This window comes from Pleurodeles waltl, chromosome 2_2 (genome assembly GCF_031143425.1).
Source record: "Pleurodeles waltl isolate 20211129_DDA chromosome 2_2, aPleWal1.hap1.20221129, whole genome shotgun sequence".
In the NCBI taxonomy this organism is placed as follows: domain Eukaryota; kingdom Metazoa; phylum Chordata; class Amphibia; order Caudata; family Salamandridae; genus Pleurodeles; species Pleurodeles waltl.
Genome location: NC_090439.1, coordinates 226145795 through 226169459, shown reverse-complemented (window position 1 = coordinate 226169459; position 23665 = coordinate 226145795). Strand labels below are relative to the sequence as shown.

The 23665-nt window shown below is 43.4% G+C and overlaps 1 protein-coding gene across 3 annotated transcripts in view; it reads left to right on the top strand.

The window, feature by feature from the left end:
• ATPSCKMT (ATP synthase c subunit lysine N-methyltransferase) overlaps positions 1–23665 on the top strand; it is a 253696-nt gene that overhangs the window by 69699 nt on the left and 160332 nt on the right. For all 3 annotated transcript variants that reach the window (XM_069219693.1, XM_069219694.1, XM_069219695.1), the window contains one exon: positions 2392–2529. In XM_069219693.1, the coding sequence (XP_069075794.1) occupies positions 2392–2529 (138 nt within the window). The remainder of the gene's footprint in view (positions 1–2391; positions 2530–23665) is intronic.

Below are 23665 nucleotides of genomic sequence, written 5' to 3'. Positions count from 1 at the left end.
AATTTTAGCGTTGCATCAATTTCTGCAGGCGTTGCATCGATTTTTCCGATGCACAAGGTTTTCCTGAAGGGGTGAAGTCTTTGTCGGCCCTGAGACTTCAGAAACAGGAGGTGTGCTCAATCCAAGCCCTTCAAGAGCACTTTAGAAGGAAGGCAGAGTCCTTCCAGCAGAGTCAGGAGCACCAGGCAGCAGGGCAAAAAGCAGGAGAGCAGTCCTTCAGCAAAGCAGTCCAGATGGGTCCTTTGGGCAGCCAGGCAGTCTCTCTGACAGAGTCCAGGTGTAGGTTCAGAAGTGTCTGATTTGGTGGGGTCGGAGACCCAGTATATATACCCAAAAGAGCCTTTGAAGTGGGGGAAACTTAAGAGTGGTTTTCAGCCCAGTCCTGTCTGCCTGGATCCTTGCTGGGGGTGGGGGGGTTATCAGTACTTTGTGTGAGGGCAGGCTACTGGCCTTTGAAGTGTACGAGAGAGACTCCAACCTTCCTGCCCAGGTAGACCCATTCAGGATGCAGATGAATGCAGATGTGGCTGAGTGTCCTGTATTTATGTCTGTCTGGGTGGAATGCACAAGGGGAGCTGTTAACCAGCACAGAACAGACATGGATTGGATACAGGCTGTAAGGCAAAGATGGCAGTAAGTGCAGAGAAATGCCACTTTCTAAAAGTGGCATTTCTAAAATAGTAATTTGAAATCCAACTTGAATTGAAAGACATGGAGTGTTGAAGCGCTGGAGATCTACAAACTTGTTCCTATGTAGAAAGGTATAAAAGACATAACTTGTTCAAAACAAAATGTTGATTCAGGCAGATAAGCCATGAAACATGGAAACACAAAATACATTTAAAAAAATTGAATTATTCTATATTAAAAAGATTAAGAATACAGATAAAATATCATAATGTGATATTTGCTTGTACAAGGTATTAACTTTCACACAGTCTAAGATATAAAGTGCTTTCTCACAGTCCATGCTGCTATAAAAATCTAAACATAATCAGCTCATCTCTGTCCGATTTCAGAATCCTAAGTGCTTCTCAATTATATCTGACATCCAGATCCCAGCAACTTAAACTTGTTAATCAATCTCACATTAGATAATCTGATCTATCTTCCAAATGATGATTATTTCCCCTTCATGTTTGTTTGGGATTGCAGTGTATGCAATCAAATTTTAGATTACAATAGGAACCACACTCCAAGGAAAGACTGGGCAAACTATCTCAGTGCACTGGAAATCTAGGACCATTGTCTCAGCACACAGACAGTGGTGTAGAGGCGAACGTCCATTTTACAGAGGATGGCCATAGGTAGTCTTTGATCGTAATCTGGTATAATATGGTTGAACCAATAAAGAAGATCCCCAGTTCAACCTCTCTGTAGTTATTTTGTCTGTGCATTGAGTATATATGTGAATACAATATGTATCTATATTGTAAGTAAAATAACTTGTCTGTACCCACTTTCCAGAAGAGTTGTCAAATAAAATTCTAGGAATAATTTAACCAATTTACTTTCAGTTTGCTAAGTTTCAGTTGTTCAATATTGGAAATCGGTAAATTCAGAAATTAGTCGGAGGATTTCACGTAAACCCACAACATCTAATGGGGAAAAGCTCTTGGAGAATTTCATTATTCTTGTCATAAATGGTATCAGGGAAAATCCTGAGTATTTTCCACTGCTCCATTTATGTTGTAGGATCCGAAGAACTCACTTTCATGTCCTCTCCTTGAAAACGGAAGTATAGATCTTTATATCATATGTCAGCAAATTAAAGAAAATGTTGCTTCGTTAAAACACCTTTATCAATCTTTATCATCCTTCTGGCAAAACTGAGCTAAGTATGTTTTTGTTAGCTGCAAGGGGGGTTGTAAGTATGGAAGTTTGCACTTTATAATTTCACTAGTGGCACTTTATTTTTTCTGGTGTTTGTTTTTTAAAATGTTTTTTGTTTGGAAAATGTATTTTTACAATGCTCAACAAATTATTTCATGTTGATAATATTTATGTTGTATTTATATGCACTCATTTATTTTTAGTTACAGTCATTTATTACAATGCTAAACTAACTATGTACAGTCATTATATTTACAAACTAAAATAAAGAGTATATGTGTCATCTGATTAATTGGAAATTAAATTAGACTGGCAACTAATTGTACAAGAGGCGTTCAAATCCTTTCTCACTCCACCATGGGATAACTATAAATCAGGAACCTGAAAGGAAAAGTGCTATTTAGCTAATTCAGATACTTGCAGATGTCACAGAAAACAGATGCCTAAAATGTGCTTTTGATTGCAACTTCACATTAGGAAAATATATTTCTAATTTATATATTTTTGGAAGTATTGTGAGTGAAATGAACACCAAATTTACATTGTGTTTGTGTATAGGTCATTGCAGCTGCCAAAGTAGGATTTCAAGCTGTTGGATATGAACTGAACCCCTGGCTAGTGTGGTACTCAAGATACCGTGCCTGGAGAGAAGGGGTGTACCACAAGGCCACCTTTCACATTTCTGACCTGTGGAAGGTTTGTATTTATTCAGAAGGCATATTATTGTCCTTTGTGCCATTATTTCTCCTTTATATTTACTGATTTGTGGCCTTCAAGGTAAGTGGTCCTTATAGCTAACCAACCAGTTGATAAAGACAAATTATTACTTTATTGAAATCTGAATAAGGCTTAATCTTGATAGATAGCCAGCACTTTTTCTGAGGTACACCAACATGACCAGGCCTCCATATTGGAAAAAGTGTGTTTTGCCTCCTCAGAATGGCTAGACCAGCCTGTGATCCAGGGACCCCTGAGGGTCCATGATGCCTCCTCAGGGGCTCCGCGACTGCTTACAAATAAAATAATATTAACATATTAACACAGTGTATAGAAAGAAAGTTGATAAATGTCCATTTTGTTTTTAATGTACTTTAAATTTCAAGAAATTTGAAATAGGAGGCTAAAAATGAAATTAGTATTCTCAGATTGATTTGTGGGAGCAGTGTAGGTGCATCAAACAGAATATGAGATGGACAATGTATGGCTTCAATTGAATTCAGAAAAGCACCAACCTTCCTATTAAAATGAAAGTTTTAATTTATTTATTTATATTTGTTTGCAGATAAATAAAATGTGTTTTCATTTGTGTATGTGTTACATGGAATGTTTGTTTCTGTATTTTTGTGTATTGTTTTGTGGTTCAAATCATCAACGGTGTTTAGGCTGGGGTCCCCAACTTCCCATAATGACACATTGGGGGTGTCACCAGATTCCAATAATGATCCAGTAGGGGTCCCTGGGTTCCAGTAATGATAAAGTGGGGGTCCCAGAAGTCAAAAGGTTGAGTACCACTGGGCTAGACAACGCTGATCGAAATGCTATGTAAGTCAAAGCCGTTTGTAAGGCAGTTGGTCCAAGAGTCTGTCAAAGCTGCAAAAGAAATGCAATATTGGAAAACTGACTTAAATAACCCAGCTAAAAAAACTGGGGACACCTTAAGATAATGGGTTTACCTGCTTCAGTGAAAGAAGCTTTTCTGTGCTTCACTGGGTACTGCAATCGTTTTAGAACCAATTTTCCTAACATTCCTGCCCCTTTGTCTGACATGCTAGACAAGACTGCTCCACCATGAGGAAAATTGACAGATGAAGCAGATGTAGCCTTTTGTTGTTTAGAGTCCTATCTGTCAGAACTAGTGCTTATTTTTTTCTACAAACTGAAGACACAGAAATGTGCTTGTTTGAGATGTTGCCTCTGGGATAGCCTAATGGGATCCTCTCAGGCTTGTACATTAGCCGTGACCTCTGCCATGAGTTAAATATTCCACAGCAGAGAAGGAGAGTTTGACCAAAAGCAGGCAGTAGAGATTTTGAAATATTATCTTTTAGGCAGATATTTCACATTCTTGACTGATGATGTGTTTTTGATCTAGCACTGTAAAAATAACTAAACAGTACATTTTTAGATGGTTCTTGACCCTTAAGGCATTTTCTGTCTCCATTATACAGAGATGTTTGTCATGTTATCCTAAGTCCTCCCTGACCCGGAATCAGGGTTAAGGGTGTGGAGGAGATCAGATCTCATAGTGCCAGAAGTAGTCTCAGAACAGCCTTTGGGTATGTGTATGTGCAGCCCAGTGCCATATATCCAATATTGTTATTATTACTACTTTATTGTTTTTTAGACTGAAGGTCCTTTAAAATAATTACTTTCAACAATTTAATTTACAATCACTGCAAAGCAATCGGATCACTTATGCAGTAAGACTGTATCACAAACTTTTCAACGTTAAACACTGCAGTTAAAATGTTCAACTACCGCCAGGACCATTGTTAATGATTCCAAGCCCAAAATAAAATCACTAGCCTCCTTAGTAGATCCATATGTCTTCAGAATAGGAGTAAATACTGTTTACAATGTACAGGAACAACAATGTACATGTTTTGCTGATTCCTATTATGGCTGATATTTATTTTTAACCCAAATCCCAACCTCATTTTCAACAAAAGCCAATAAATGCTTTGGTCTCCTACAGAATTTAAATTATCAGAACCACCAAAATAGAGTTTACTGCCCTAGTTTAACAGTGATTGTTTTACTTAAGTTAAATCTTTTCTAAAATAGTGCTCATTAGATAGGGTCTACATTCTGAAATTACAAAACATTATGACATACTATGCCATTTTATTGTTCACTGCGATTTTATGTTTTCTTAGTAAAGAATAGCTTCTTTCCTGGATTGAATATGTTCACCCTATACAACCATCCAATAATTGGTTAGCCATAACTGGGCGATTGACTTCTTTTCAGCTCTACATTTTTTTTTTAAACTGTTTTTATTGATTATTATATATTATATTATATAAATTGTAAACAAACAGTACAGTGCAGGCATGCCCAAATAAGAAAAACAAATTTATATTATGATACAACATTATAGCAAAATCAAGCATGTACCAAACATGCACCAATCGCATCCCATATGCAAGTGAGAAAACCCGCCCCTCCAGACCACCTTCCTTACCGACAGAAAAGCCACATGAGACCAAACACAATATGCTATCTATGGGAAGTCAGGGTAAAAAGGCCAAAACCATAGTTGATCGTCTCCAATTCACTGGATTCATTATACACTATCCCCACCCTCATCCTCCTTACTGTCAGCAGAGACCACCTCCACCACACCAAAAAATAGCTGCAGAAGAGATGCCCACACCTCCAAATCAGTGACCACCTTGTCATCCCTGCACGTGCAGCGCATGTGTTGCTCCTCAGCCACACCCCACTCGAGTAGGTCTCGTACCCATTCAGAGAGCAATGGACTCCGGGCGCTCATCCATCCAATCGCTACGCTACGCCTAGCCAGCACTAGTTGCGCTAACTTATATGGAATAGTCCGACCTCGTGGCTTCTGGATCACTCCCAACAGACAAGCCATTGGTGTCACCTCTATCCCCAGGCCAGTCACATCCACAACCCTTTCCACCACATCATGCCAGAACCTACTCACCAACCTACAAGCCCAGGCCAGGTGCAAGAAAGAAGCACCTAACAAGCCACACCGAGGACACCCTGCGTGAGATACGTCCTATGTACAAAGTTAAAGTGAAGTAACTGAAATCTGTTGTTACACGATACCCTACGCACCATGGACAGACAGCGCTAAGTCCCAATCAGACAGAGGTGCCCTGCGACTCACTCCCACTACCAACGACTGGTCCTCTCGGAGTGCTTTATAAAAGCAAGTGATCAGGTGCAACCCCTCACCCAAATTAAGCAGGCCATGTAGCACCGAGGAAGCCACCGGTGCCACCGGGAACCCACTCCAGATCTCACCGGCAGGCTAAAGATCACTCACTACTTCACAACCTCCCGATCTCCAGGCTTCCACAGACATCAACTGTTCCATTTCCCGGAAAGGCTGAAGGTCCCATATTCTCAATTCCCGGTCAAAAGGAGCCTGTTTAAATACATGTTTGACGGCCTGTTCCCAGATCCCAGCAGTGACCCTTGTCAAACGTGGAACAATAGTGGCAGACCTTCCACCTCCCATCAAAAGATACACCAGTGCCTGTCTATCCAGCACTCCAGCGAACAATCTCTTCTCCCAGTTGTCAGTATCTATCAACCCCTTAGCAGCAAACTGCAAATGGGATGCATAATAGTAATGCGACATGGGAATCGCCAGCCCTCCACATTCCAGCGCACCTAGCAAAACCGGCAAAGCCACTCTACTACGTCGCCCAGCCCACACCAATAAAATTAAAAGGCTGTCCAACCTACGAAAGAACTGAGGGGACAATGGATACATAGAATTTTTAACCAAGTAAAGGCACCGCAGCAGAAAGACCATCTTCGCTATCGCTGCCCTACGTATGACAGATAAAGGCAATTTGTTCCAAAATGAGACCGAACGCTCCAGACCAACAACCACTCGCTCGACATCATGTGTATTTTGTGCAGCCACCGTATGCGTGACCCGCAATAACGGAAACTCTCAGTTTCCCATCGGTGGCCGGCCTCAGGTAAGTCAGCCCGAGGGACTCCACGGAGGGATCCCAGGGGAACAGGAGCGATTTTTTTCTGATTGACCTTTAGGCCAGACACAACCCCAAACATCTCCATCCTTTGTGACAACAACGGAACCGAGTCAGTAGGGTCCCGGAGATACACTAGAGCATCATCGGCATATAGAGAAACCGCATGAGTAGTCTGTCCCACCCCAATCCCTCAAGAAGCCATACTCTCCTGGAGCAATATTGCAAGTGGTTCCACAGCAAGAGCAAAGAGGAGAGGTGACAGCGGATAACCCTGCCTCGTGCCCCTACCAATCTTCCAGGCATCAGATAGTTCCCCCACACTCGTACACGTGCAGTAGGAACAGTGTATAATAGCCTCACCCAGGCACAGAAACCAGAACCAGACCCCATACTCTGCAATACTTCCAGCAGATACCCCCACTCAACTGTATCGAAAGCCTTCTCAAGATCCAGATACACCAATGCCATCTCCGTATTCTCACTCTCCGTCTCGTGTAGCACATGTGCCAGACGACGCAAATTGTAAGACGTGCTGCGACCAGGGATAAACCAACACTGATCTTCGTGCACCAGTCCCGAAATCACCCCACGAAGCCGGGAGGCTATGACTTTGCAAAGGATCTTTACATTACTATTTAACATTGTGAGCAGGCGATACAACAATGAGTCAGTAGGGTCCCCTCCCGGTTTAAGCAACAAACAGATTATGCCCTGTCACATTGATTCTGGCAACCTGCTGCACTCACGGGATTCCTAAAACACTTCCAGAAGCTTCTCTCTCAGAGTCAAAGAAAACATCTGATACAACTCAATAGGAAACCTGTCGCCACCAGGAGACTTAGATTTAGACATCGCAGCAATTGCGTCACACTGCTCCTCAACCGCATCCAGAATCTCTCTACTTTCCTCATCCAATCTAGGAAGGCAAATCTGCTGCAAAAAAAACCCAACTTCCTCTCCCGGATGCGCCGGACCATCCCTGGAAACCACCCGCAGGTGTTCTACTAGAACCCCCAAAATGTCTGCCTGCTTCGTAACTGTCTCACCCTTCACAGTTCGAATATGCAATATAGGGGGGACTCCACCACCCTCTTCACAATTCATGCCAAAAGCTTGCCAGCCTTATCCCCTTCGTGGTGTAGTCGCTGCCTATAGGCTTTGAGGGTAACCCTGCTCAAGGAAACCCAGCAATCATTGACCGCCTTGCATAATCTAAGCTCCTCCCTTTCCGCTGCTCTCATAGTTGGAAGCTTCCGCTGCAGGGCACCAAATGTCTCCTCCAGCCCGGATAGCTCACTCTCCATGTGCCTGCGCACTCCACACATCGTTCCAATACACACACACCCCACACCACCGCCTTCAAGGCCTCAGTTTCCAGACCCCTAGAAACAACTGTGTTCCAGTTCAACTACATATAACCAATAATGGCCAAACCCACGCCCTCCCTACACCCCACATCCGCAAGAAACTCTGCTGGTAGTCGCCAACTATGTGCAGTACGAACACCCGCCACCCTCCATTGCAATTGCATCAATACAGGAGCATGATCAGACCGAAACCGACCCAGATGTGTGACCTCCAGAACCTGGGATCCATGAAGACCAGCCAGAAGAAACCTATCCAACCGAGCATGAATATGATGGGTTCTAGAATGACAGGTAAACTCCCTACCATACGGATGCAACTCCCTCCAACCATCCCACAGCCCCAACTGTTTCATCACATCCGTAAGTGATCTCACCATCTGGGGCTTAGTACCACGCTTCAAGGGATTGCGATCCAACTCACCATTCAGCACGCAGTTATAATCTCCTGCCCAAATAATAGGCTTGTCAACACCTTCCCCCAGAATCTCCGGAATTCTGGTATAGAAGAAGGGATCATAAACATCGGGTGCATACGTATTAAGAATGATGACGGGTAAACCATCCAGCATGCCCTCAATAAGAACATACCTCCCCTCAACATCAGCTTCACTATACATGTGGATACAAGGAACCCCAGGAGCCACCCACACTGTCACACCCCTCGCGTAGGAGGAGAAGGAGGAAGAAAACATTTGACCCCGCCATTTCTTAGATAACTTTTGCACCTCCTCCTCCGTCATATGCGTCTCTTGGAGGCAGGCGATCTGCACCTTCTGCCTTTTTAAAAAGGAGTGAACCCTATATCTTTAGGTAAAACTCTTCAAGCCCCTGACATTCCAAGTCATTATGTTAATTATGTGACCCATATTGGTACTGAATTACCAAGTCACCCACTGTAGCACCCCCCCTAACCTGAGAGAGGCATCCCCTGCCCATCACGCCATAGCACTTGCACTGTAAACCCAACAATGAACATTGACAAACTGTGCCAACTAAGCCACACAAACATCCCACCCCCACCCAGGACATACAGCATAACAACTGAAAGAAACCATAATACTGCAGGTCCAGTATACGAATGCAGCCAGGACTACAGCCTAATCCCCCATTCAAGGGCCTACCACAATTGTGGAGTGAAAACCCTTAACCCCGGCAACCAAAACACATTGTCCACCCAAGGACCTTCAATGCAAAAAGACCAAAAAAAAGAACAGTATCCCCCTGCCCCCTCCCCCCCAACAGTGATGTCCAGCAAGTCCATACGAAAAGACTGCCCCCTCTGGGCCCAGCGTAGCATCACACAGTATCACACTCTAGAAGCAAACCACTCCCAGAAGATGTCAGGCCCCCAGGAAGAGCGCTCGACAGACAGGAAATCAGCTCTGCACGGAAGTCAACAAGGAGTCCAAGTGTGGCCCCGCACCAGTGCCAGCCACCGATCCAGTAGGCACCACTGCCATTGTCCCATCTTGTTGTATTTCAATCTGAGGGGCAGGGACATCCACCACTCCTTGATCCATAGAATCCGCCGTCCGTTCAGACTCACGATTCCGCCAATCAGAGCCGTCAGCCCCAGAGGCTCAGCTCACTACTCCACTAGTCCCAGCCGGCCTGCCCAGTGCCGCCTTACCCCACATTTCCAGCCATCTCCTTTTCAGCTCTACTTTACAATAACATGCAACTGTTATTGTTTCAAGTGTAATATAAACGGCACGTAAACCTAGCTCTGATCAAATACCTTCAATCATAATACTTATTTAAGTCCTAGGATGAGTTGCCAACAATCACTTTCTAACTTAGGGGTGTCTCTGATTTTCCAGTAAAGATATTATCGGAGCATGATGCCGTGTGCTAGGCTTAACTTTACCCACACAACTCTTTTAACTAGCCCCAGGGAAAGTCCACCATACTTTAGGTTGAGTTTATTTAAAGCTCTCACAGCTTTGAGAGCATTGACATGTACCATATAAAAATGAGCAGACCAATACAGGGGATCCTTCTCTAAAGTCTAAATTCTGAAAGCTTATGGAATTTATTGGCCTATTGCCAAAGTCCGCAATCTTGCTCTTTGAGGAATTTTTACTTTGCTTCTGATTAAGACAATACAAATCCAACAACCTATTTTATAATGAAGACCAATTGGTGTTTGATCCAGTATAACCAGGTCGTCAGTGTATAGTACCACCTTGATGAACTGCTACTGAACTATGAGTGGGGGAGGGGGGGGCTCTGTGATTTATGGAAAACTGAGAGTAAATCTGCTAGTAATAATTAAATTAACAAGGATGCTAATATACATCGTTGTTTTAGGCTATTAAAAATGGAGACTGTTTTATGAGTGCACCCTTCTCATTTAAATACTCCTGCATCTGATCTTCAATGTGGGGAGCTTTCACAAAATATACCAAGCTTGTTGGGATGCCCCAGTTTGAAGACTTCTGCCAGTGAGTTAAGTGATCTATTAAATCAGATGCAGCTTGGAAGTCCATGGAGCAGGAATACAAAGTTCCCTGCGACCTATTTTCCACCACTAAACATAAAGCAAAGATGTGGTGAAGGGTGCTCATCCCACACTGAAATACTGCCTGCTCAATTGGGACAAGATTGATTTCTAACACTCAAGTATTCAATGCTTCTGACAGCAAGCATGCAAATATCTTTCCTGCACAATCTAAGAAGATTGGTTTCATTACAGTTTACTTTCTTGTACAGCAGTTGAATCAATTCTCCCTTACACAAACGGGGAGTTCCCCCTGATCGAATGGTAAAGTTAAATAAGCAAAAGACTAGTGATGCCCATTGAACAGACTAACTGAGCTTGGTAAAGCATCTGGATCAGGAGTCCTGCTGGGCGACAGAGTCTATAATTTTAAGACCGTTCAATAATGACAGATGTTCGAGCTTGGTGTTATTATTAGAATATATATCAGATATACAGTCTAACGGGGTCTCCCACACACAGCAGGTAGACACACACAACAATCCAGTAGAAGATGACTAAGGGAGTGGGTGAGAAAGAATAGACAGAGAGGGGAAGCCCTTTAACTCCACTGGACCAGGGACAGAAACAAAACCAAAATACAGGAATCCAGTAGGGATAGATACAAAACCAAGTAACTCAGTGGAAACATGAATTATCCACTGAGAAAATATATTTCTTTATTTAAATTAAATCAATTACATTAAATTATGCTTAGTGTCTACAGGTCACACTCTCGCAGCTGTGTGACAAACTAACAAACCCTATAATCGCCAAATGACTGATACAAACAAAAATGTTTTAAATAACAAAAAACAATATAAAAATGCTGTGCAAAACCAAAACGATATTAAAAACAAATGAAGCAATAGTTCCTTTAAGCACCGTTATATTTTAACCAATAAGCTGCTTAGCCATTCAGTGGAAAGCAGTATTATGTTGAGGTAATGCAAATAATGGAAAAGACGTATCGTCCATCAGCCAAGAGTCTATCGCTGGTAAAAATATCCGATACGATCCAATGTTTTTAACATCCAATTATTCGAAAATTCCAACACGCATTCCTCCACTGTTATAGTCGACGCGTTTCGGCATTTATAAATCTGGCCTCCTAAGGACATCAGGAACAGTGCCTATATATACAATATATGAAATTATACCTATACTAATTGTGCTTATTTTGTCAACACAGACCACCGGGGTGCACAGCCACCCCTGTTCACCCTGAAAAATCACCATTGTGCATAAATTAAAATAGAGAAATTACTTAGATACACCGAAGAAGGGAGTGGGTGAGGCTTGTTGCACCATTGGCTACTAAGAGCCAAAACTTACATACATCCCGCGTGTAAAGTATTTCTTCCATCAGGGACCAATTTTTTTCTTTCCCTTTTGCCATTTTGAGCGTATTTCTGAAGCACCTCGGCCTCTTTAAAGACGCGATGCAGGCCTTTTGAGATACTCATATCCACACGCATTCCTACAATATGCGTTTTACCCTCATGTAGTCAGTGTGAAACCAATTTAGTTTAGATGACGTGTGTGATATGACGCCCTACGGAAATGTCAGCTAAAAGAGATTTTATCACGTCCTGGAACTTTCCTTTGGGGTCCCCTGTGTTTAAGAATAAAACCTAATCAAGTTTTCAACAGAAAATACACTAATTGATTTATCATCTATGATTTATCTTCCTTAAGTTCTGATATTTACCGGGACCAACAATTTGATGTTATTTAATTTAGAGCTACTTGGCAACCAACGCTCAACAGCAGTTGGAAAGTGGTCTCTGCCACTGCAGGGCTGAACCGTGAAAACTCTTGCATAATGCAAAGTCCTCATAATTAGTTGCTAAATTACATTCGAGACCTAATGCTTCACCTTAACAAAAGGTTCAGGCAGGTGGTGTATCACGTAGGAACGGATCATTTTATGTGCACAAACGCAATTCACTCAACAGTCAGATTAAGATGTTATCTTGTTAGCAGGATGATTGTGTTTCAGTAGTGGTTCTAGTGATATCAAAAGTAACCTTCTGTACTCCCTCTAAATAATCTAATATCTACTCGCCTGTCAGCTGAACATTCTATTAACCTCCAATAATTAGGGCAGCAGTTGAAAAACATTACTGAAGAAGTTGTGGCAGAGACCTAGAAAGGAACAGAGCTACAATAGTGGTGTGGTGATGTGTTCATCCTCCTAGTGCTATGCTAAAGTCTAATCCCCATACAACTAAGGCACGATCTGTTTTGTAATGTAGTATTTAGCAGCCAGGCCTCCCTCAAACAATGCTGCAACACCCCTGCGGTACCAACACCATTTCTTCCCTCACACAGGGAATCCAATATTTAGACAGATAGTACTTTTTCAGAACTCTTTATTTATTGCTTTTAATTTTCTTTTCTTTTGAACAAATTTTTGCAACAAAAATTTAAACATTGACAAAAGACAAAATTAAATAGGCATTTTCACAGCAGTTTACATATGACGACTGTTAGCGCGTCTGACCTTAATAAGTAAGGGGACGCCAATAGGTCGATGAACCTTTTGACTCACAATTAATATGTTCCCACCATAATTCCAGTACATACAGATAAAAAACCAGTGCACAAAATCAACAATAATCAATAACAGTAATAATAAATTGAGTAAGTAATTGTCATGCATCATGACCTTCCTGTCATGAATAACCACACCTTTTAGTAAAAGTTAGAATATTTATTTCCCTATATTAACAAAGCTAAAGTCATGTAAATTAACCTCAAAATCAAATTAAACACATACAGAAACAATACTGGCTGTCCAAAGTGGTGGAAAAAACGTCATCTAATAAAAGGTTGAACTATGACACATTCTAAGGTTACAGTACAAATTAATAATGAGGACAATTGCGTCAACGTTATCACATACTTTTAAGTTCAGCAGAGAAATTCATCAAGCATTATTCCCGATTAGCAGACTTTCCATTAGTGAGAATCCTTAACTAACATCAGATTAGCATCAGCATGTTGGGCTTCATGCAAAATATTTAGTAACACGAATTTGGAAACACATCTAACTATGGCTCTATCAAAACCATGCGGTTGGTACTTGGAAAGAAAAAGCAAATTAGCATAACAGACACATAGGTGCGATTTATACCTCTCTTCAATTGGATCAGCAAGATAAGATATTCTTCGTCATCAGGACATCAGTCGATCAGCAAGGCATCAAGATTCAGCATCAAAGTTCAGAAAACGCAAAGTCTTTAAGCATTAAAGGTAAGCATGTCTCTTGTCAAGACGCACAAGAAAATATTGACCTTTCGCCCAGCAAGAAAAAGGGCAAAGACTATCTTCTCTGGGTACAGTCTTGTTAAGTTGAATTGACCAAAACTATTTCCCGAATCCCTATTGGTCAAGGGATCACATGTTTACACTTTATCCAATAAAACTAAAACTCCAAATCTATGAATTCTACTATTACTCCGTTCACATGTCGTTGATTGGTTGTCCTGCAATGTCCTCATCATCCGGCTTGTCAAGTAACAACATTGTTGCAGCTCCTACTCCAGTCAGTGTCTCCATTGTTCTCCATCTGAGAAAGTCAGTCTTACACACATTACACACAAAGTGTTACATTAGCAAGAACAGCATCCTCTAGCAGTCGGTTCTCATGAGAAAAAGATTCTCAACTGTGTGCACATTTACACAATACAATGGAAAATCACAATTTAACTCTCTAGGACAGCCATTTATTAAACGTTAAGAAATACAGCTTGACAAGAGGCCTGGCAACTAGGCCAAGACCTTTGCTGCGTTAAGGCCTACAATTAATAAAGCTAATACAAAATATATAACCCTTAATATGACATATTACTACATTACTCAAACGTATACTCCACATTTCTTAGTATTATACTATTAATTAATACACTTTGTGAACATTGACGGCCACTCACCGTAATCACATTTTCAAATGTGTACATTATTTTTCTACGTTGTTATATTTTCTACAGAAATTCTACAGAAATTCATCATTCAGAATACATGAATACTCATTAATAATTTTTATTAAAACACCTGCGCTATCACGACAAGTTGCCTTAATATGGTGTTCCAGGCGGCCTAGTAATACTGTTCTGTAGTACGTAAGTCAGTTCTACGTCAGCTATTAAATATCTGCTTCAAGGACATCTTGCCAGTTATTATCACAGTTGTTAACATATCATCACTGTCAGCTATTTTGGTTACTCAAGTACATGGGAAGTGGGCCTCAAATGTCTCTAGAGTGGGATGCACTGGGTATCATTATCATAGAGGCTTACACCTCTGGCAGCTCTTTACACCTTGATATAACTATAAGGAAATCCTCAAACCGAGGTGGCTCTCCTGTACCAATTTCATCACAACTCTTCCCCAAAAATATAGCCATTGCCACCTGTTTCCTGTACAATTTCAGGATGCTTTTTGCATACTCCAACAATGCAGTAACTCCAAGCTGTTCTCGGTTGTAGTATTTACTGTCCCTATTTACTTGTGACCAAAAGGAACCAATTGGATAGCAGTGCCGTACCAGTTGCATGAGACCTGAATCAGGAGTAGCATATCTTCAGCACATTGAGGTCTCCACCATGCCAGACTGAATCATACTGGCCAGGGAGTAGCACTCTGTTTATTAATTTGAAGTCAGTTAACCTATATCTCCTGTTGTGGGAAACCTCTTTTGCCTGTTGGCATCAGTAACCCCATTGGGACTAGTAAATCTCGTGATGATGTATTCCTACTCTTCATGTGTTTTGTTACAATCCCATTCACTGCAGTGTTAAAGATTGTTATAATCAGTCTGAATGAGTAAGGGCTCACCATATTCAAGGTAAGGGGATTCCACTCCATAGGCTCGTCTGGTACTGAGGGGAATAGCACACCAGCAGGGTGGCACATCCTATGATATCCGCACGTCCAGTGATGTGCTAGCCCCCGCATTTAGATACTCTCAGTGTCTTAATTGTTTGTTGGTATATACGTCCCTAGTCGTTCGTAATTCTCCGCTATGGAATCGTTTGAACACCCCAGGTTCATATGTGGCCTCTTTTCTGGGATTATTAATCAATGGCATCCTCGGGAAAGAGACCTGGTCCATCTACTTTTCATATTGTGCCCATACCATGCGTTTAACTGTGTGCATCTCTGTTGGGTCTTTGTGGCTTTTACATTAACCCGTTCAATACTGTGCCTTTTGCCCCTCAGGTGCCAGGGCTTTTTTTTGGCTATTTGGGGCAGTTTGCGCTTAGGCCCTCATAACTTTTTGTCCACATAAGCTACCCATGCCAAATTTGCGTCCTTTTTGTTCCAACGTCCTAGGGAATCTAGAGGTACCCAAAGTGTGTGGGTTCCCCTGGAGGACCCCAAGAAATTAGCCAGGCACAGGCAGACTTGAATCAGAAACCCACACTTTTGGCATTTTACTAGGACATACCCCATTTTTACTATTTTTGTGCTTTCAGCCTCCTTCCAGTTAGTGACAGAAATGGGTGTGAAACCAATGCTGGATCCTAGACAGCTAAACATTTCTAAAAAGTAGACAAAATTCGGAATTGAGCAAGGGGTCATTGTCTAGATCCTACAAGGTTTTCCTACAGAAAATAACAGCTGAAATAAAAAAAATATTGAAATTGAGGTGAAAAAAAACTGCAATTTTTCTCCACGTTTTACTCTGCAACTTTTTCCTGTCATGTCAGATTTTCAAAAGCAATATACCGTTACATCTGCTGGACTCTTCTAGTTGCGGGGATACATAGGGCTTGTAGGTTCATCAAGAACCCTAGGTACCTAGAGCCAGTGAACAAGCTGCACCTTGCAATAGGTTTTCATTGTATACCGGGTGAAATATAAAGAGCGAAAAATAGGTATCAAGGAAACCTTTGTATTTCCAAAATGGGCACAGGGTGAGGTGTTGAGAAGCAGTGGTCATTTGCACATCTCTGAATTCTGGGGTCCCCATACCAGCATGTAGAAAAACAGGGCATTTCTCAAATAGATGTTTTTTTAATACACACCATCTTACATCTGGAAGGAAAAAATGCAGAGAAAGACAAGGGGCAATAACACTTGTTCTTCTATTCTGTGTTCCCCCAAGTCTCCCGATAAAAATGGTACATCACTTGTGTGGGTAACCCAGTGCCCACGATAGGAAACGCAACATGGATACATCACATTTTTACTTTGAAATCTGACATGTTTTTTGTAAAGTGCCTATCTGTGGATTTTGTCCTCTAGCATCAAGGGAAACCTACCAAACCTGTGCATTTTTGAAAACTAGACACCTTGGGGAATTCAGAATGGGGTAACTTGTGGGGCTCTCACCAGTTTCTGTTATCCAGAATCCTTTAAAAATCTCAAAATATGGCAAACAAAACACCTTTTCCTCACATTTCGGTGACAGAAGGTTCTGGGATCTGAGAGGAGCCACACATTTTCTTCCACCCATCATTCCCTCAAGTCTCCCGATAAAAATGGTACCTCACTTGTGTGGGTTGGCCTAGTGCCTGCAGCAGGAAATGCCCTAAAACACAACATAGACACATCACATTTCCTGAAAGAAAACAGAGCTGTTTGTTTTTTGCAAAGTGCCTAGCTGTGGATTTTGGCCGCTAGCTCGTCCGGCACCAAGGAAAACCTAGCAAACCTGGGCATTTCTGAAAACTAGACACCTAGGGGAACCCAAGATGGGGTAACTTGTGGTGCTCTCGCCTGGTTCTGTTACCCAGAATCCTTATCAAACCTCAACATTTGGCAAAAAAAAACACTTTTTACTCATATTTCGGTGCTGCAAAGTTCTGGAATCTGAGGGGAGCCACAAACTTCCTTCCACCCAGCGTTCCCCCAAATCTCCAGATAAAAATGGTACCTCACTTTTGTGGGTAGGCCTAGTGCCCGCGACAGGAAATGCCCCCAAAACACTACGTGGACACATCAAAATGATCAAATACAAAACTACATGTTATTGCGGAGGGGGGCACCTGCGTTTTTGGTCCTGGGCTCAGAAGCCATCTAGGGAAACCTACCAAACCCAGACGTTTCTGAAAACCAGACACCCGAGGGAGTCCAGGGAGGTGTGACCTGCGTGGATCCCCCAGTGTTTTTGTACCCAGAATCCTCAGAAAACCTCAAATTTAGCTAAACAAGCACATTTTTCCCACATTTCTCTGTGGAATCACCACACCGGCACAAATTTCCTACCACCCAATGTTCCCCTCAGTCTCCGTATAAAAATGATACCTCAGTTGTGTAGGTGGGCCAAGTGCTTGTGACAGGGAAGAGCCAAAAACATGTCAAAATTCAGGGGGTACAAAAGGGCAGTTTGGAAAAAAGTATTTTTAGGCTGACAAGTGGGGCCGAATTTTTATTGGTATAGTTGCGACAGTGATGGGTGGTTGGAATTTTGTGGATTTCGACAGATTCCGGAAGGTTCCATCACAAAAATGTGTGGAAAATGTGTGATTTCAAGCAAACTTGGATGTTTGCAGGCCATTGTAGGTCGGAAAATGGTGCAGGTGCATGAGAAGCACACCACCCTGGATTCGCCCAGATGTTTAGTTTTCAGATGTGTCTAGGTTTCGTAGATTTTTCTACATGGCAGTGTCCCAAAAAGTGCAGCCTTCACCATTCCAAGTGTGACGATTTTGAGAGTTAGACAAGCTCTTCTGGCCCAAATGTATAACCAAAACTCAAAATAATCAAATGTCCTCTTGCTTGCCATGGGATAGGATGTTTTAGTGTGTGGGGCAAGAGTTTAAAGACTGTTACCCCCTTCAGTTGGGTTGGGGGCATCACCATGCCCATACTGGTTGGTAGCCACTGCCCCACAATTTTTTTATTTTTTAAAAATTCCCTGGCATCGAGTAGGCTTTCTGCCCCCTCCCCCGGGTGTGGATCTAGGGTAATTGCCCCATCTGCCCTCTTTGGGCAGAACAACTTTATCCCCATTAATTTGGGCTGGGGGTATGGCGATCTCTCCCCCCCCCTTCTTTTTTTAAAACAAATCTTCCCTAGTCTTCTCTGGGCTTTCTGCCCCCAAGGGGGGCAGAAATGGCCAACACTAATGTGCCCCAAAGGGGAGCGACCCTTCCCCAAGGGACTGCCTCCCCAAACAAAACACACACACACACACACACACCAATTCCTGGTGCCTAAGTGATTTCTGCCCACGGGCAGATGCCTAATCGAAATAGGCCAATCTGCCCCCAAGGGGAGCAGAAATGGCCTAAAATAAATTTGTTTGCAGGGGAGCAACTCTTGCCTAAGGGGTCGCCCCCCTTGCATGAAATTGTCGCAAAAAAAAGAATCCTTGGTGTCTAGTGGTTTCTGACCCCCTTGGGGGCAGATTGGCTACAGAAGAATAGGCTGATCTGCCCTCTAGGGGGGGCAGAAATGGCCTAAAATAAAATTGCCTCCCAGAGGAGCGACCCTTGCCCATGGGGTCACTCCACATTAGTAAAAAAATAACCAAATCACAAAAAAAATCCCTGTTGCCTAGTGGTTTCAGCCTAAATAAAGTAGGCCGATCTGCCCCCAAGGGGTGCAGAAATGGCCTAAAATATATTTGCCCCACAGGGGAACGACCCTTGCCTAAGGGATCGCTTCCCTTGCATGAAATTGAAATGATAGAAAAAAAACTCTGGTGTCTAGTGGTTTCTGCTCCCCCTTGGGGGCAGATTGGCCTAATATAAATAGGCCGATCTGCCCCCAAGGGGGGCCGAAATGGTCAATATACACCCCCCCAGGGGAGCAACCCTTGCCTAAGGGGTCACTCCCCATGTGTAAACAATAAAAGAAAAAAAAAGAAGATATGATCCCCGGTGTCAAGTAGGCCGATCTGTCCCGGGGGGGCAGAAATGGCTTAATAAATAATTGCCCCTGGGGGGGGGGGGCGACCCTTGATCAAGGGGCGCTCATCTTCACCATTAAAAGAAAAAAAGTAAACAAAAAAAAAGCCCTGGTGTCTAATGGCTTCAACCCCCCTGGGGGCAGATCGGCCTCATTAAAATAGGCCGATCTGCCCCCTGGGGGGGCAGAAATGGCTTAATAAATAAATAATTGTCCCCCAGGGGAGCAACCCTTGCTCAAGGGGTTGTTCCCTTCTTCATTTTTTAAAACAAAAAACAACTCCCTGGTGTCTAGTGGGTTCCATCCCAGGCACCCAAGGGGTTAAAGCAGTACCTAAGACACTGGGTTCGCCAGCCCTTTTTGAAGGTCATAGGGAGGAGTGCACCTACTGTTGTAAAACCAGAAGTGCATAAACTGCACTTGAGACCTTAGCTAATAAATTTCGAATTTAGGGGCAGCGCCCCTAGTCCCTCCATCTACAGTAAATAACTTTACTCTGACCTATTCTAGGTTGTTTATCAGCCTTTTCCAGCTTGTTCAAAAGTGCCCTCAGTTGTACAAAGAATATCCTTGTTTAGTGAGATGGGGACGTTCTGGAACAATAGTGTACGTTAAGCAGCCTCTAAATCTTCATTAGATTAAGTTTAACAGCAAAGGACAAAGACAGCCTGATCCCTTTTCCAATTTGTGGTATGTATACTGAGTCTTTGGCTCAGCTCTACAAGGTTTCTTTTCACACCTAGAGGTGACACGAGTGAATTGAGTTCAGTGCACCAATGCTAGAATATACATTTGTAGCCCTTCAGAACCCACACCCCCAAAACATGGTTGAAGTGGTGTCAGTACTTCTGGGTTACTAATAGAGTGTAAACAGGGATCCAGGGACGCTGTGGTGATTTGAAACAAACCTATTTAGTTCTTCTCAATAACACACACACAAACTGCACTAAGAAAAAAAAAAACTTGAAATAAATGCTTTTTTGTTAAATAGGCTTATCTTGTTGCTTAGGAAATCTAGAACAGCCACACAGAATATATTTAAAACAACACAAGGGCATGTTGAGAACAACAAGAATATACTTAGCAATTCTACCATGGTTAAAATGTAAAAATCTAACACTCTAAAACCTACTTCTATGTGCTACTCTAGGAGAGCATGGAGTAATACAACTTGCGTCTGAAGTTTTTTCAATAGAATCAGTGCACTGTATACCTGTTTACAGCTATAAGCTGTAGTTATCAGCAGTCGAGGAGGCTGTGTTTCCTGCTAAACGCAAACTTGTTTCGCATCACCGCCTCTCCTCCGAGACTCTAGGAGAGCATGGAGTAATACAACTTGAGTCTAAAGTTTTTTCAATAGAATCAGCGCACTGTATACCTGTTTACAGTTATAAGCTGTAGTTATCAGCAGTCGAGGAGGCTGTGTTTCCTGCTAAAGGCAAACATGTTTCACATCACCGCCTCTCCTCCCAGACTCTGCTCAATATCAGCTTTCAGTAAAAGGGCGATGAGGTAACATCTCTGGCAGTCAAGATCTTCTATGTATTTTGTGCAATCATCTGGATCATATTCGGCTTGATCCCAATCTAATCGTCTCAGTTGGAGATGGGCTTTCGCTCAAGTGCATTTGTGGGAAGATTCCAGTTCTGCTACCTTCTGCTCTAGCAATGCCCTCTGTTCTTTCCGGGCTTTGTTTTCCATTGCAGAGAGAAATCACCTTCCGTGCACCACTGCTTTGAGAGCTTCCCGTAGTGTTGTTAAATAGGTGTGTCTATCATCGTTTCGGGTAAAGTAGTCTGATTGTGCATCTCAAAGTGTCCACCGAACCCTGCGTCTGTAGGATCGTATCCTGGGACCTCCATCCGGGTCCTTGGGTGAGATTCATATCAACTTGGGCTGTTAAAATTATAGGTGCATGATCTGACAAAGCACGTGGCTCTATTGTAGTCGACTGGATGCGAGCTCGGAACGCTGAAGAGGCTAGGAAGTAGTCTATGCGTGTATATCATTTTGTGGCTGCTGAGTAAAATATATAGGGCCAGATGTAGGAAAGGAATATTTAGCGACTTGCAAATTGCGAGTCAGACCGACTCGCAAATTGCAACTCGCAAAATGGGATGCAGAAAGGTGTCTCAGACACCTTCTGCGACTCGCTATGGGGTCGCAAAGACCCACCTCATTAATATTAATGAGGTGGGTCGCAGTTTGCGACCCCATAGCGTGTCCCTGCACTCACAGGGATGGTGGCCTGCTGTAATCAGCAGACCTCCATGTCTGTGACTGCTTTTTCAATAAAGCAGTTTTTTTTTCTTCTTTTTGCAGCCCGTTTTCCTTAAAGGAAAACGTGTTGCAAAAAGAAAAAACTTCCGAAACCATTTGGTTTCGTTTTTTTCAGAGTAGGCAGTGGTCCATAGGACCACAGCCTGCTCTGAAATTTTTTTTTTTAGGCATTCACAAAGGGGAAGGAGTCCCAAGGGGACCCCTTCCCTTTTGCGAATGAGTTACCTCCAGTGTGACACTGGGGGTAACTCCTAGTTGGTTTGCGACCGCATTCGCGCTCACAAAGCAACTCAGTATGGCGATGCGGTCGCAAATAGGAAGGGAACACCCCTTCCTATTTGTGAGTCGCATCCTCAAATTGCGAGTCGGTACCGACTCCCAATTTGAGGATGAGCATCGCGTTCGGCCTTTTGCATGCCGCAAACCTGCGTTTTTCGCAGTTTGCGAAATGCAAAAGGCTTCCTACTTCTGGCCCCATAGTCTCAGAGGTTTGGATGTGCATTGCTCCATGTATCCACCAAGTCACAGTCTGCGAGCCAGTGAAGTCCTGTTGGGGAGAGAGTGCCCGCCTGCCCATGTCTGTGCCCTGACTGGTCTAGGTCGTTGTCCATAACAAGGTTGAAGTCACCCCCCACGAGTATTGCTGTGTCAGGGGTGGGCAACGTTGGAAAGAGAGGCTGTGTCATCAATGCCTCTTGATGTGTGTTAGGTGCATAAATATTAACTATTGTGAAATGGAATGATTCTGTCAGCACCCTGTAGGCTAAATATCAACCTTTTATCTCATGAACTTTGGTGAGGAATTCCCCAGGGAATGTTTTAGAAACCAAGATCGCTACCCCCTTGTTTCGTGGAAACTGAGGACCAGTATTGTTGAGGGAACCATTTGGAGCGCATTCGATAGGTGTCTTTGGATAGCAAGTCTGTCTCTTGTAGTAGACATATGTGGCTCTCTGACCGCTCGAGGAAGGAGAGGATGGCTAGCCGCTTTGAGGGATTATTGAGGCCTCGGACGTTGAGGCTCAGGCACTTAAGTGTCAAGTGTGTGGGTGTGAGAGGGAAAGCTATGACACCTGTGTGTTGTGGGTAGCCAGTATCCGGGGGATAATATTGTATTGTGTGCCTATGTAGGAGTCTGCAGGCAGTTGTGTCTTATGGCATCTCTTGCGGGAGAAGACTATTGTTAACAGGGTGGCACAACAGGTGCTCATCTAACAATAACCAAGTCCTCTATATGAGGTCCACTATAGGCGGGGCTTCGAGCAAAGCTCAGGGGTGTCTCGTGAGGTCTGGGTAAGCCTTCCAGAGGCTCCGCTGCCCAGGCCCCATGTCAGTGGCTATCGGGCTGGGGCCCTCGCTGAGGCCCATGGATCCCTCCCACCAGCGGTCGGCAGCAGTCGACAGCTATGTGTTGGCGCCGACAGCGATGCTGTTCAGGACAGATTTTCTTTCTTGTGCTCTCTCTGCTGACGATGGCTGCGGCGGTCTCCGTTCCTTTCGTCTCCATCCGGTGCCACTCTCAAGGGGCTCCCCACCCGGGCCCCCGCACCGGTAGCGTCCTCCTCCATGTTTAGAATTTGTCGGGCCTCATGAAGTGATTTCACTTGTCATGTCTGGTCGCCGCAGCGGAATATGAGTCTGAAAGGGTGTCCCCGGCTGTAGGACGTGGAGTGAGACCGGAGGTAGTCTGTGATGGGCATAAACTCCCTACACCTCTGTAGTGTACGCAGAGAGAGGTCCTGCTATAACAGCAAGGTGCGACCCCTAAATTGGATCTGAGGTTGATTCCTCATTTTGGTCAGGAAGTTGTGGATACAGGCTACAGTGTCTGGAGGACGCGACCCAGTCCCCCCTGGTCAGCCTACTCTGTGGACCCAGTCCAGTAACATCTCTTGTTTACTCTCTGGGCCCAAGCGAGCAGAACAGGGCTGTAGTTTACTCTCTGATATCGTCCCCTTCAGCTAAATTAGGATCTCCTCTAATTGGTATGTTGTGGCAGCGGGAGCGATTTTCCAGGTCCTCTGTCATGATCGGCAGTTGCTCCTGCTGTTCCCGCAAGCAAAGGATCTCTTTTTGTATTTGTTAAACTTCTTCTCCTCTGATTACCTCGTTGTCTTCTATGCCTGACACTCACTCCCCCA